The sequence below is a fragment of the Lampris incognitus genome, chromosome 9 (genome assembly GCF_029633865.1).
Source record: "Lampris incognitus isolate fLamInc1 chromosome 9, fLamInc1.hap2, whole genome shotgun sequence".
NCBI classification, from domain to species: Eukaryota; Metazoa; Chordata; class Actinopteri; order Lampriformes; family Lampridae; genus Lampris; species Lampris incognitus.
In genome coordinates this window covers 23845996-23860180 of record NC_079219.1, presented here as the reverse complement: position 1 = coordinate 23860180, position 14185 = coordinate 23845996, and the positions used below count along the sequence as shown (strand labels likewise).

The window sequence follows — 14185 nt, the reverse complement described above, 5'->3', positions numbered from 1 at the left end:
AGCTTTGAATGCTTGCTGCTGAATATTCGAAGTCCCAAAAAATAATTTAAGTGATAAAATGGGAACCACTGCCAAGCCAATTTGAATTGAGGCGAGGACATCCATCTAAAAGGCGCCTTCCAAACATGTCATAACTTCATAAACCAAGCGGAGTGGCTTCTCCATAAAATAAAATCCGGATTTCACCGAAACATCAGAACCGAAGAATCAAATCGGATGAGCGGCAAAAGGTTTTCAAATCTAAAGTAACAGTCCTGTATATGTTGTTGCTTCGTTTTGACACACATTCCTGGATGACTGATATGAATCTACAGAGACACACCACTAATCTTGCAAATAAATTCCCCTCTACACATCTGAGCCGCCCATCGAGTTTTGAAGATCAGATAAGAGGCATGAAGGGGTTGAATACTTTGTGCCAGATCACTCTTGCATGTGCCTACAACTTCTAGCATTACCTCAAGTAGAAATCCAGCATGGTTTGGTCCAACCACACATTGTTTCAGGTTTGCCTGCTCCAGAAGACTAAGGTGTGGATGACTGAATTGGAGAAACAAGAGATTCAATTATGAATTGAATAGTCACTGTTTACAAACACGAATCAAAATTAAGTGCCTAAAACTGGTAACCATGGAAAGAAAAGCTCACCTGATGTAGTTGTATTTGTTGAGCTTCTCTGAGACTTCTCTGAGCCTGATAAGAAGACAGAGCAAATTAAAGCAAATAAAATCAATTTTAATATAATGTAACTTTGTTTCACTGGAAGGAAAAAAACCAGGAGATGAACAGTTGCTTCCATCTTAAACTTGCTGAATTTCCTAGAAAAATTAGATGAAGGGTTGTTTTTTTTTTATTACCCCCCCCTTTTCTCCCCAATTGTACCCCCCCTTTTCCCCCCAATTGTACCCGGCCAATTACCCCACTCTTCTGAGCCGTCCTGGTCACTGCTCCACCCCCTCTGCCAATCCGGGGAGAGCTGCAGACTACCACATGCCTCCTCCGGTACATGTGGAGTCGCCAGCTGCTTCTTTTCACCTGGCAGTGAGGGGTTTCGCCAGGGGGACGTAGCGCGTGGTAGGCTCACACTATTCCCCCCAGTTTCCCCTAACCCCCCGAACGGGCGCCCCGACCGACCAGAGGAGGCCCTACTGCAGCAACCAGGACACATACCCACATCCAGCTTCCCACCCGCAGACACGTCCAATTGTGTCCACAGGGACGCCCGACCAAGCCGGAGGTAACACGGGGATTCGAACCAGCAATTCCCATGTTGGTAGGCAATGGAATAGACCGCTACGCTACCCGGACGCCCATAGTGTTGTTTTTTTCCGGGCAACCAAGTAACAATTTCACAGTCAGTGTGCTAGATAAGAGAACACAAATTGTCATGTGCGTTTTTCCATGAAAAAAATCGAATAATTTCACTTTGACTTGTGTGTTTACAGTCCATAACTTCAAAAAAAAGTCCAAGACAACATTGTTATACAAATCAAAAAAGTAGCATGGTTTGTATGTAACAACATTAACCAATGCAGATTACATAAAGCACGAATTATGCCAACAGTTAAAAGACAAAGTTGGCTAAAATGTTTAAGTTCTACTTTCAAGGCATAATTTATCAGGTTTTAAGCTAGGTAACACACTGCTGCCTAGCCCACTCTGATTTAACAGACAGATCATAGCACTGCTGATAGGGACCTAGAAAACTAAGGCTGGAGATATACTTGTTTTTTTTACCACGCGTTTGCGTAGACAACCGGCTGCGTTGTGAACGGAATTGTTCACGTACTTGCCTATTTGCTTTGCATGTTTCTGGAGGATTCCACTAGAGGGCACAACAAAGAACTAACACCAAAGAACTAAGGATATGAATTAAAGTCTTTATGCATGCTCAATAATCCAGCTAAGGAAATCACAGAAAGTTGGATCAGTTCATCTGGACACGTTTAATGAGAGAAATGTTTAATCACTAATCTAAGTGACCTACCTCTCTTCAGACTCAACTGACTGCAGGTATCCCAACCCTTATATAAAAATACAGTGGCATAATGACCAAAAACAACAATCGCTTTCATATGCAAATAACTCTAGTTAATGGTCACGGCAATTGAAATATGAAACCTATCGTTGATTTCCATCGTTATGTCACTGTTTGTTTATAAGGGTGGGGAAGGCTGCAGTCAGTTGAGACTGAAGAGGTCATTTAGAGGAGTGATGAAACGTTTGTGTCCAGATGAACCAATTCAACTTTCTGTGATATGAATAACATTTCTGGGGTGCCCCAGTGGCTCACATGGTAGAGCGCGTAAGACTGAGACTCATAAGGCTGAGACTCATAAGGCTGAGTCCTTACCGCAGCAACCTGGGTTTGAATCCGGCCCGGGCCCTTTGCTGCATGTAATCCTCTCTGTCTCCCCTGCCTTTCCTGTCTCTCTTTACTATCGCTATCAAATAAAGGTGGAAAATGCTAAAAAAAAAAATCCAGGATTTGCATGATGTAAACAATAAACATGATGACACTTGAGAAGGTTACTATTTTGTTAATTCTGAGATAACATCAACTTACAAAATGGTTACTGATCTCACACCAGCTATTCTTTTCTTTTTTTTGGGGGGGGGGTTCCTCCTTTTCCTCCCTTTCCTACCCAATTGCACTTGGCCAATTACCCTATTTTTCGAGCCGTCCCGGTCACTGCTCCACCCCCTCTGCCGATCCGGGGAGGGCTGCAGACTACCACATCCCTCCTCCGATACATGTGGAGTCACCAGCCACTTCTTTTCACCTGACAGTGAGGAATTTCACCAGGGGGACGTAGCACGTGAGATGATCATGTTATTCCCCCCAGATCCCCCTCCCCCCCAAACAGGCGCCCTGACCGACCAGAGGAGGCGCTAGTGCAGCGACCAGGACACATACCCACATCCGGCCTCCTACCCACAGACACAGCCAATTGTGTCTGTAGGGACGTCCAACCAAGCCGGAGGTAACACGGGGATTCGAACTGGCGATTCCCGTGTTGGTAGGCAACGGAATAGACTGCTACGCTACCCGGATGCCCCCCGACCCAGCTATTCTGAGAAGCATATTTGTCACTGTGAAGCGACAATGACACATTGTCCAGATGCAGGTAACTGCGGACTTGCTCTATTAACTTGTCTTCAAAACTGTCCGCCATTGTTGTTGCTGCTGACATGCCTACTGACCCCTGACCCTGTCACATCCCTATACTGCCCCTACCGTTCATGTGCGTACTGCATCTTGTGGGCGCATACCGTCAATATCTGAAGACGTGCACAACCAACGCTCCAAATGGACGCAGGACATGCAAGGCCACCATCATGCACACGTTAACACATAGTTCAAAGCAAGTATATCTCTGGCCGTAAGTGCTGAGGTGCATCTGACTACAACAGCAAAGTCACCACTCTGTAGCTCAACATTCCAATGCACTTGAGTGTCTTGAGAATGCCACCCCCAGGCAAGAATGTTTATCTAGCTGCTGTATAGTCAAAGGATAAAAGTACTGACAAACTGAAATGTCACCAACCCACCGATTTCTTTATGATTACTGTGTGTGCTAAAAGTACAAACTATCAGCCAAAATTAAGAGAAATTTCAAGGATTATACAACTTTCAGACTGAGACCAAACTATGCTGGAGCCAATCAGACATTTACTGGTGACAACATTTCACATTCTCCTGTAATACTCAGCCTGTCAATCTCAATAGCATCATTCACCACAGGTTCAGCTTGTGATAGTGTTGTACATCTTGCATAAAAAAAGAGGGACAGCAGAATTTCCAAAACAAGTTTTCAGAAATGTAAATGGCCACCTTAGCTTTTGAATCCTGTTAACAGGATTCAAAAGCTATTGAGTAACCTCTATAATTTAATAACAATTAAATTATAGAGGTTAATCATTATGTGGCATGGTTTTATTTTCCATTTTGTTGTTCACTGTGAAATAAAATGGAAAGTTTAGACACAAAACTATATTTTTGAAAACTCCATAGTAGACGTCTTAAAAACTACCCAGTATTATATTTTAAGGAATACACATATTCCTAAATTACAAACACATACTTGATCAAAGTGAAGCAACAAAATATAAATGAGCCTGCGCTACAGAACAAACATTAATAATATTCCATGAATGAATCTGTGAATCAATCCAAACACTGCAAGGAGTTTGAGAGCCAGTAGTTCTGCCTGACCCCTCTTTCAAAGAAATAACATTGGCATGGTATAAAAAACGAAATGTATATTGGAAAAAAGACAAACAAATAATGAAGAAGAGTGTTAAGCTAAAGCTATTTAACTAAAAATCTAGAAATCTAAACTCCAAGTGCCAAAAAAATCAATTTGCTCCCCTATTCTATGCAATGTGTTAACACTGCCCTTAATTACGTCAAGAACACCACTATGATCAGATGGTTAACGAAATGGAAGGAATTGTCATTCATCACAAGCTCTTGTATTCACCCTGAGAAATATAAAGTTAAAATTCTAGATCAAGCAATTATATGCTTTGACCAATTGTAAATCGCTTCAGGGACAAGTAAGAGAATGAGAGCCTGCAGCACATGGTGTCCATAGCAGCACATGTGTGCAGGGACATACACGCATGGGGATTAAACAGCCAATGTCCTGAGGGGAGTAATAGTCTACAACAAGATGTTTGTTTTTTTTTAACTAGCTAGATTTTACTACAATAACTGTACTTTGGAGATAGTCAGGCCCATACAAGAACTAATGGAACATCCTGCACAAAGCTTTTAGCTCTCATTTTCATTGTCAAGGTCATTCTAAATAAAATTTACACTTCTCATCCACCTTACCTTAAAGTAGCATGGTCCATTAATCAGTTAAATCTCAATTAATGACAAAGATAGATTTACTACAAATCAATTGCAGTGCCAAAATGAATAGTGCAACCAATGCTCTGATCATAGCCTGACTATATTTTTTGACCAAGTTTACAATTTTAAAATAGAGTTGACCAGTGAAAACCAATCATTACAAGCGGTAACATTCAATATGCATAATTAAGTAACGAACTAGTACTGAAACGCGCTTCCTTTAGTACAGTAATTTACTCTTGATTATTCATATTTCTCAGCATGTCAGCGTGCAGGCGACTACAACCATCTGTGGTATGAACATAACTTATTGTTAGCCGAGCTGCGGTGATACTTTACTGTATCACACTACTATGGCACCATTAGGGGAAAACTGAAATTTCACTGGATGGCAACCCACCCAACCGTCATTGACATCAAAAGACCTTCAAGCAAACGATACCGACATGCAAATATTTAGGCTAGGGCAGGAGCGCAGAATATGGCTTGAGCTCGCTGTTAACTTAACTACTAGCATTAGCATATATCTATCAGCTGGCTGGCGTTAGCCATTTCACTCATCTCGAAAATCCACGATACACTCACAATTCAAAGATTAATACACACACACGAGGGGAGTCTACGTGAAAGTCTAACGAGAAAAGTTCACGAATTTCATCCATGTTGTGTTTTATGATCTGTATTATCTCTCTCTCTCTCTCTTCCCCCCCATCCCCCAACCCGCATTGTCCATCTCAACTTTGACTAGGAGCCAATCATTCCAAAGCGGACCGAACGGCTTGCTGAACGATCCGAACGATTCGCTGAACAAACCGAACGACTCGCTAAACAGAGCGGCGGCTCTCTTGAGTCTTAGCGCTAACGTTAGCCGCTAGCTAGCAACGCACCGACTGTTTAGCTAGTAACAAGCTAACGAGGATCGTCCAAGACGCCGGGCCTAATTTCAACCCCAGGGGAGGTCATTAACAGCATTTTAATTCGTATTTTCCAAATATGACAACGTCAGTATCGTTCATAATCTCAACATTGGACCTTGTGTACCACACCCTGCGTGTTTGTATTGATTTTAATCCTTCTTTTTCCCCGCTCGCAACAAATACCTGTCATTGAGCTGATCCTCGGTCCCGGGCAACGGGTGTACCACGAAGTGTATAGATGTCATGGGGCCAATCCAAAATCACACGCCAACGTGTGAAATTTGCGGAAATTGATATATATATGCTATTACTGTTCAAACGAGGATTCATAAGAATTTTGTGAGACGAAAAATCCCGAGTTTAGATCTACAGCCTCTTCACCCACATGCCGCCATCTTAACTCTACCAAGCTTCTCCTTTCTGTGTTGATGAGCGCACATGCAAAGGCTGCTCTGGTTGGACCCGGAGCAGAAACAGGAAATGTGTTAAACTGAACGGGATTGGCCTGCAGAAGAAAGGCAATGCCACTGTAATCAAAATACTGTACCTCTCCCCACCAAGGTCTTTGTTCTTATTGTTGTTCTTGGTGAATTATCGCATGCTTGTAATTTACAACGGTCTAAAGGAGAATATATATTACGCCTCTTATCGAGACACACCGGTTTATTCAGTCATTTTAAGGTACAATGATTTCACTAAGATGGGTAAGGGGTTAATTGAGACTGGCACTTCTATGCGGCGATGGCCATTATTTTAAACATTTTCTTTTTTTAACTAGTTGAAGACCAACTTGAATAAATCATGATTCTTACAATGTATTGATCATATCTTCTTAATCATAAGTAGAATTTGTCCCTGATAATTCATACTTTTTTCCCCGGTTACCATTCTGCCCTAGTTGTGGCAAAAAGGGTACATGACTTTGCAGGCTTATATGGGATTGACAGCATTGTCTCAAGACACATTCCAACAATAGGCTACACAAAAGAATCAGGGGATAATCCGTTATACGGGTGAATATCATCTTCGGGATCTTCACATAAAATATTTTCCAAGGCCTCGCCAAACAAGTGAATTACTGTTAGTTAAGTTTTCAGGCTTCCATCCTTTTCTGAACTAGACATACAAATTATTAGCTCAAAATTACATATTTCAATAAGTATGTGACAGCGGAGTGTGGAAAGAAAAAAAACATTTATCTTGTTTCATGATGTGAATAGCCATGGCAATAACAATGAAAGTACTTCTGCTATGACTTCCATTCTGCAGCTGACCATTCTTCAATAATGTTTGTATATGTCTCGTGGGAAAAAACTGTAGATATACTTTCCACAAAGCCAACATCACTGGGCATCACTGGACATATGTAAACTTGATGTAAGACCCCCATGTATGTTAACGCTCAAATTCTATTTGAACAGAACCTATATAGATCTAACCAGTTCAGAGGCACTTGCCAACTTGGGACAAACTATTTTAGGATCCTTGCAAGGAAACCTTTGAAACTTGCCTAGCTCAGACCATACTAGGATATATTTGGGCAAGTTTGTTTCCCTCATTGGAAATAAAGAAAAAAACTGAAGAAATGACATTCGGTTTAACACTACACTTTACTTTTTATGGATACTCCAGAACCTTGGTAAAATTGAAAGAAAAAAAAGATGTCTACTTTGAGCAGGGCTTGAGTCTTGGCTGTTGCCCTGGATATGAAAATAAGAGCTGGCCTAGATATGGTAGCCATTAGGGAGACTAGAGGCTGAGGACCTCATCACTCAGGATCAAAGCAAAAGCCAGGCAGGCATTCAGTATATTCAGAATATGCTGATAACCCACGCTCAGTTTTATATTCCTTTAGCTGATTTGAAATGCTGTGGGTACAATGTTTGCTGAGAAAAAATATATAGTTCTCATATTTAAGCTGATCTCACTTGTAATTCCTTTGTATAGAACATGTGGAGCCGCCTTTGCAAAAAAAAAAGATTAAAAATGACCAAATCTATTGCAAATCAAAGGGCACATAGTCAACATTTAGAGCTCTCGTTTAGTCTCATATACTATGGAGGAGTCCAATGCAAGCCTTTGTCTTTTTGTACCAGTAGATGTCAGGCTTTCTTCTAATAATGGGGTGAGTGGCAGTTAATTGAAGGAAAACTCAATTCCCAATTAAACATTTGTGCAGAGAGAAAGAAAGGTTTTAAAAAAATACAGACAGGCAGACATTGATAGTTGATAGATAGATAATTTATTATTTTATTATTGCCACGTAACGATGTTAGTGGTAATTGTTGTGGTACAGCATGGTAGCTCAGTTCCAGTGCAGAGAGAGAGAGAGAGAGAGAGAGAGAGAGAGAGAGAGAGAGAGAGAGAAACAAGCAGCACCATAAACCATTACGACAACACACAAAAAAAGGGAAACAGATTGATATGAGAATATGTACAGTGAATATATATGATATGCTCAGTTCAGTTTCCCAGCCTATCAAGTAGCCCAACAGGCAGAGAATACAATGATTGATGTACCAGTGCAAACAAATCAGGTCTGAGTTCAGTCCAGTGCTTAAAGTGCATTCAGGTCACTATATGGGGTCTTGTAGCAAGGGGGGCTAGCAAGGGGCATTAAATGTTCTGACTGCTGTAGAAAAGAAGCTGTTTTAGAATCAAGTGGACCTGTAGTGCCTTCCGGAGGGGAGAAGCTGGAAGAGGTGGTGATTAGCTAGCTAGATAGATATTTATAGAGTTTCTATAGGGACCTTTTCAAAAGTTTTGTTTTGTCATGATAGCTTGAATTAAAATATGAGTTTTCCAGGAGCTTTTCTTTGCAACACTGAGGTTAATGAAACCAGATCCATTGCCCCATAACGTCCTTTAACTTCTTTTCAGAGTAAACTCAAACATAACCCCGGAAAACTCAACAGCTATTTTTAAGTAGATCGCCAGTGTGTTATCACATGACCTCTGATGTTGTTCACTATGGGTACAATAGGCTCAATGTCAAGACACTGCAAAGACAAGGGGGGGTTATTGGGTTTGTGTTTTAGGTTAGACCAAATTTCTAATGTGATTGTGATACTGTTATTCTGTGAGACTATGTGAGAGACTATGTGGCGCATTTGAATCTCAGATGTGGTGAATTTCACCTAGTAATCGGGAATATTCCGCATTAACAAGCTAGATACTGTACACTAGATATAGGTTGTTCATGGTGGAAATGAATCTGCTGTACTGTATACATCAGTGGTGAGTCAAAGCTAGAGTACCTGCACAGAAATTCTGTTTAATCTTTTTTTTTTCCTTCCTGTGGCCCAGCATCAGCTCTTGTCACTCAGGACTCCACCAGAAGTATAGTGTAGGTAGTTGCCAGTGAGGTAACATGATAACCAGCTAAGTGGTAGGGCTTTAAAATAACTCTTCATAGTGTTGTTTATGACAAATCGTTACAGAAGACTAATACCTGTGTAGCCCGTGGAATTAGATACCACACAGGACACAATTACTTCCGGGGTTCTTGTAGCTTTAATTTTATTGTTTGAACCTTCGAATGCAGATCGTTTTACTGAGTGCATAAATTCCTGTGTCTTTCGAGCAAACAGCTCATAAATGTTCACAGATGTGGCAAGTTTAACAGAAAAGATTTTAAAAGGAAAATAATAAATACAAAATACAAAATACGGTGCAAAATACGGCAGTGGACTATGTATGTTAAACAGGGTTTAACAAAGACATGTGGAACTTCCTGAAGATTGCGCAACTTCTCACTCTGTCAGTTACCTTTAAACAGAATTAAAATGCATATAAAACCTTTACATTTCCCTTACTACCCAAATACAATGGCATGGTGTGGCTTTATGCATGCCAACATTACCTTGTCATGCCTGCAATGGCGAACAGTGGTCGACGGCTCGCGCCCAAAATCACCGAACATCAACTCCAGTAGCGTCTAAACCAAACCACCGTGTCAAATTACCGACATAAAATACTGTTTGGAATAATGTTACAGGTATATTTCACAAGATATTTACACCTACTTACTACGGAGTCAGAGCACCGTCACACCGCAATCTTCAGGTGGTTCACACAAGAAAAAGAAAGAATACCCAAGATGCACTTGGATAACTTGCAGAAAGAGTACCCAAGATGCACTTGGATAACTTGCACGGAGTTACAATAAAAGTCCGCAACACTGCCACTTACTGGTCAAAACATGCAATGACAACCAAAACTATAAAAATACACTCACAATCTGCTTCACAATTTAAATACATCAAATGACATTTTACATGGCTTGACAGTGTAACAATTACATATATTAACAGTTAAACTATACTACATTTAAGTGGAAAATCATTTAACATATTAAACAGATTTACCACCCGGCTACATACTCCCCTGCAAATATGGTCAACATCCTCGGTGACTACGAACATAAACTGACTCAAATACTCCCTGCAAGGCCTTTTCAAAGAGAGCAGCACCCAGGCTTGTCAAAACCTTAGAGACCATGTCTGTGCTGACTGAGACTGCATTACAGGCTGACTTTGGCAGATGAAATGGGTTTGAATGAGATCCAGCCATTTCCCGCTTGCTTTTCCTAATGGCAGGTTTAGGTGCATAGGTTCTACGTCCTGCTCCACCAGCATCATCTGTTAGTGCGGGCCTGTCCCTGTTTTCAATAATGGGCAAGTCACTGTCGCTAACGTCTGGATGCACATCATTAACACATTCTGTTTCTGTGCCACAATTTCTCATATCTGAATAACCTTCCTCAGGTCCTTCACCGTCACTCTCATCTGTGGGTGCTGTCACATGTAAACTAACACTTTCTGCTGCAAGAGGCAGGTTAGGTACTTGCACAAGCCGGCGAGGGATGACTTCCTCAACAATAACAAAATCAGCCTCAGGTGACTCAGGCTCATCCTCAGCTACAGGCTGTGTAGTGGTCTGTAACCGAATTCTAGTTCTTGGTTTGGGAACTGGTTTTGCACAAGGTCGCAACTCTGACCTATGAACTCTTTTAATGAGACCTCCCTCAAAAGGTTCAACGGTGTGTGTGGTACCCTGGATGTCAACTACCTTGTAGACTGTTGAGGTCCATGTGTCCTGAATCTTATGTCTACCTGGGGGTCTGTGACGTAGGAAAACCAACTGACCAATGTCCACAGGAGGACAATACACCTTCTCATTTTGCAGTGAGATCCTCTCAGCTGCCTTCTGCTCTGAGTACTCTCTGGCTCTCTCGTGTGCCTGTCTGAGTCTCTCCTGATGAACAGACAACCAATCCTGTTCCCTGTCTGACACACACTCACGCCCTAATAAAGCATCTACTGGGAGATGTGGCTGTACCCTGAAAAGCAAATAATAAGGCGAGTACCCTGTGGCGGAATGAGGAGTGACATTATAGGCATATAGTACTTCAGACAGATACTCTGGCCAACGCTTTTTCTTTCTCTGGTGGGAGTGTCCTTAACAAGTCATGGAGTGTGCGATTGTATCTTTCACACTGACCGTTTCCCTGTGGCCTGTAGGGAGTTGTCCGTGTCTTTTTAACCCCATAGAGTTTGCACAGCTCTGCTATAATTTCACTCTCGAAATTTCGACCTTGATCTGAGTGCAGTCTCTCTGGGACCCCATATTTCATGAACCACTCCCTGAGCAAAACTTTAGCTGTAGTGTCAGCCTTCTGGTCTTTGGTAGCATACGCTTGTGTGAACTTTGTGAACACATTGGTCACAACAAGGACATTTTCACGGCCATCTGAAGCTGCCTCCAACACTGTAAAATCAACAGCCACCACTTCTAGAGGTCGGGAGGCCAGGAATGCCTGAACTGGAGCATGGATTTTTGGTTGAGGCATCTTGGTCAAAATGCACCGCTCGCAGTTTTTAACCCAGCTTTCAACATCCTCACATAGCCCTACCCAAAAACACCTCCCTCTTAGCAAGTTTACAGTGCGCTCTATGCCCTGATGTCCCATGTTGTTATGTACACTTTCTAGAACTTGGTCCCTCAAACAACTAGGCACGAGTAACTGCCACACTTCTCCATGACGTGGGTCTGTGATAACCCTGTACAACAACCCTTCTCGTTGTTGTATGCATCTCCATTGTTTCAACAATCTTTTCACTTGACTAGACAGGGCTGCTCTCTCTCTGGGACATGGCCTCCTCCCCCGATCCCAAAATGCCCTAAACTCTTTTAGGGTGGGGTCACCAGCCTGAAAACCTACCAGCTCCTCTCTGGTATAACCTGGCAGTGTGGGGGTGTTGCCCTGTTTAGTACCTGTCTCACCAGACCTCGACTCCCCAGCACGGATCTGTCTCACTTTGTAACACTCCAGACCTCTAGAGACAAGACCAGGATCCAGAACTGTTCCTCGCTCAATCAGGTTACACACAGTGATACAGTTGTCAAAATCCGAGTCAGGGTCTGTTTCAGGCTCCCCTGCAAACTCCTGCCTAGAGAGAGCATCTGCGGCGGCATTACTGCAACCAGGACGGTACTTAACCTCGAAATCAAAAACAGACAGTTGCGCTACCCACCTCTGCTCTGTAGCACCTAACTTGGCTGTCTTGAGGTGGCAGAGGGGATTGTTATCAGTCAGGACAACAAACTTTGAACCAAGCAAGTAACCCCTGAATTTTTCAGCAACTGCCCATTTTAAGGCAAGCAACTCCAACTTCATGCTACTATAATTACGGTCATTATTCTCAGCCTGGCGTAGTCTGCGGCTAGCATATGCTATGACACGTCTGGTGTCACCTTGCCGCTGACACAATACAGCGCCTAATCCATGCTGACTAGCATCTGTCTCAACTACGAATGGTTGTGTGAAGTCGGCAAAACCCAAAATGTAAGTTTTTCCTTTAACTGCTCAAAGGAAGAGTCACACTCTGGTGTCCACATATTACAAAACTGGTGACCTACTTCCCCTGTTTTCTTCACACCTGAACATTTGTTGACTAGGTCATGCAGTGGCCCGGCAATCTGTGAGAAGCCTCGAATGAATCTCCTGTAGTAACTACAGAAACCCAAGAACGACTGCAGCTCTTTGGCAGTGGTTGGGACTTTCCAGTTCTTAACAGCAGAGACCTTGGAGGGGTCAGTTCCTATACCTTCTGCTGACACCTGATGACCCAAAAACTTTACTGACTGTCGTAGAAAAGCACACTTCTGCAACTTCACCTTAAGGCCCGTCTCTGCCAGTCTCTTAAACACAGTCTCAAGTCTCTCCAAATGCTGCTCAAATGTCTCTGAAAAAACCAAGATGTCATCTAGGTAGACCAGGAGTATCTGAAAAATTAGATCATTCATAGTAACTTGCATAAGTCTCTGAAATGTAGCTGGACCGTTACAAACACCAGAAGGCATTCTCACATACTCATACAGACCAAACGGTGTAGTAAATGCAGTCTTAGTCCGATCTCTCTCATGCATAGCTACCTGGTGGTATCCACTCGCCAGATCTATGGTCGAAAAGAACTTTGCCCCTCAGCGCATCAAAACTCTCATCAATTCTCGGGAGCGGGAATGCATCACGTCTTGTCTTTGAGTTGAGTTTCCTGTAATCGACACATAGCCTCAGACTACCATCTGCCTTTCTCACTAGTACTATGGGCGAAGCATAAGCACTGGAGCTTTCTTGAATGACCCCCTTTTTTTTCTTTTTTTCTTTTACTTTATTTTCCAATTTTCAAGTTTTTTTGGAACAGGTATACAAAGCACACGAACAACAACAACAACAACAAAAATAAACATGCAGGAATCCCCCCTCCCCCCCAAGGCTCCCAAAAAAAAAAGGACTACGCAGGGATTTCTTATTCCAATTCCACATAAGAACCATAATTTTTGAAGACAATATAAAGTTGTACACATATATCTATAAGTATTTTCGTTACAACCAGGTAAATAAAAAGTACATTCAATAAAAGGGAAACCCTTCAATAAAGTCTATGAAAGGACTCCAGGTCAAAGTAAAGTTTTTGCGGGTTTTACATATTTTATATCGGAGCTTTTCTAAAGGTAGAAAGGACAGCACCTCCCTCAACCACTGCAAAAATGATGGCGCTTTATTTGACTTCCAGTTCAATAGGATAAGTCTGCGTGCTAGTAATGAGGCAAATGCTAGAGCATTTGCCTGCAAAGTTGTGACCTTACAGTTAGGGGGTGGTATGCCACAGACGGCTGTGTGAAAATCGGGGTTTATGGTCTGTTTACAGATATGTGAGAATACATTAAATATCTGTCCCCAATAACTGTTGAGGGAGGGGCATGCCCAGAACATGTGTCCCACCGAGGCTGGAGTATGACTGCACCTCGGACAGCTAGGGTCTGTGGTGGGAAAGATTCTGGCAAGCTTGTCCCCCGAGTAGTGAAGACGGTGAAGCACCTTAAACTGAATTAACCCATGTCA

At 42.3% G+C, this 14185-nt stretch overlaps 1 protein-coding gene across 7 annotated transcripts in view; it reads right to left on the bottom strand.

The window, feature by feature from the left end:
* The window catches only part of ubr5 (ubiquitin protein ligase E3 component n-recognin 5), a 66941-nt gene extending 60778 nt beyond the window's left edge, over window positions 1-6163 (bottom strand). For all 7 annotated transcript variants that reach the window (XM_056286006.1, XM_056286007.1, XM_056286009.1 and 4 more), the window contains exons 1-3: window positions 5962-6163; window positions 649-693; window positions 459-540 (exon numbers count right to left, since the gene is read on the bottom strand). In XM_056286006.1, coding sequence (XP_056141981.1) covers window positions 459-540; window positions 649-693; window positions 5962-6023 — 189 coding nt within the window. In that variant the 5' untranslated portion in view covers window positions 6024-6163. The remainder of the gene's footprint in view (window positions 1-458; window positions 541-648; window positions 694-5961) is intronic.
* Between the last annotated feature and the right edge of the window lie 8022 nt (window positions 6164-14185).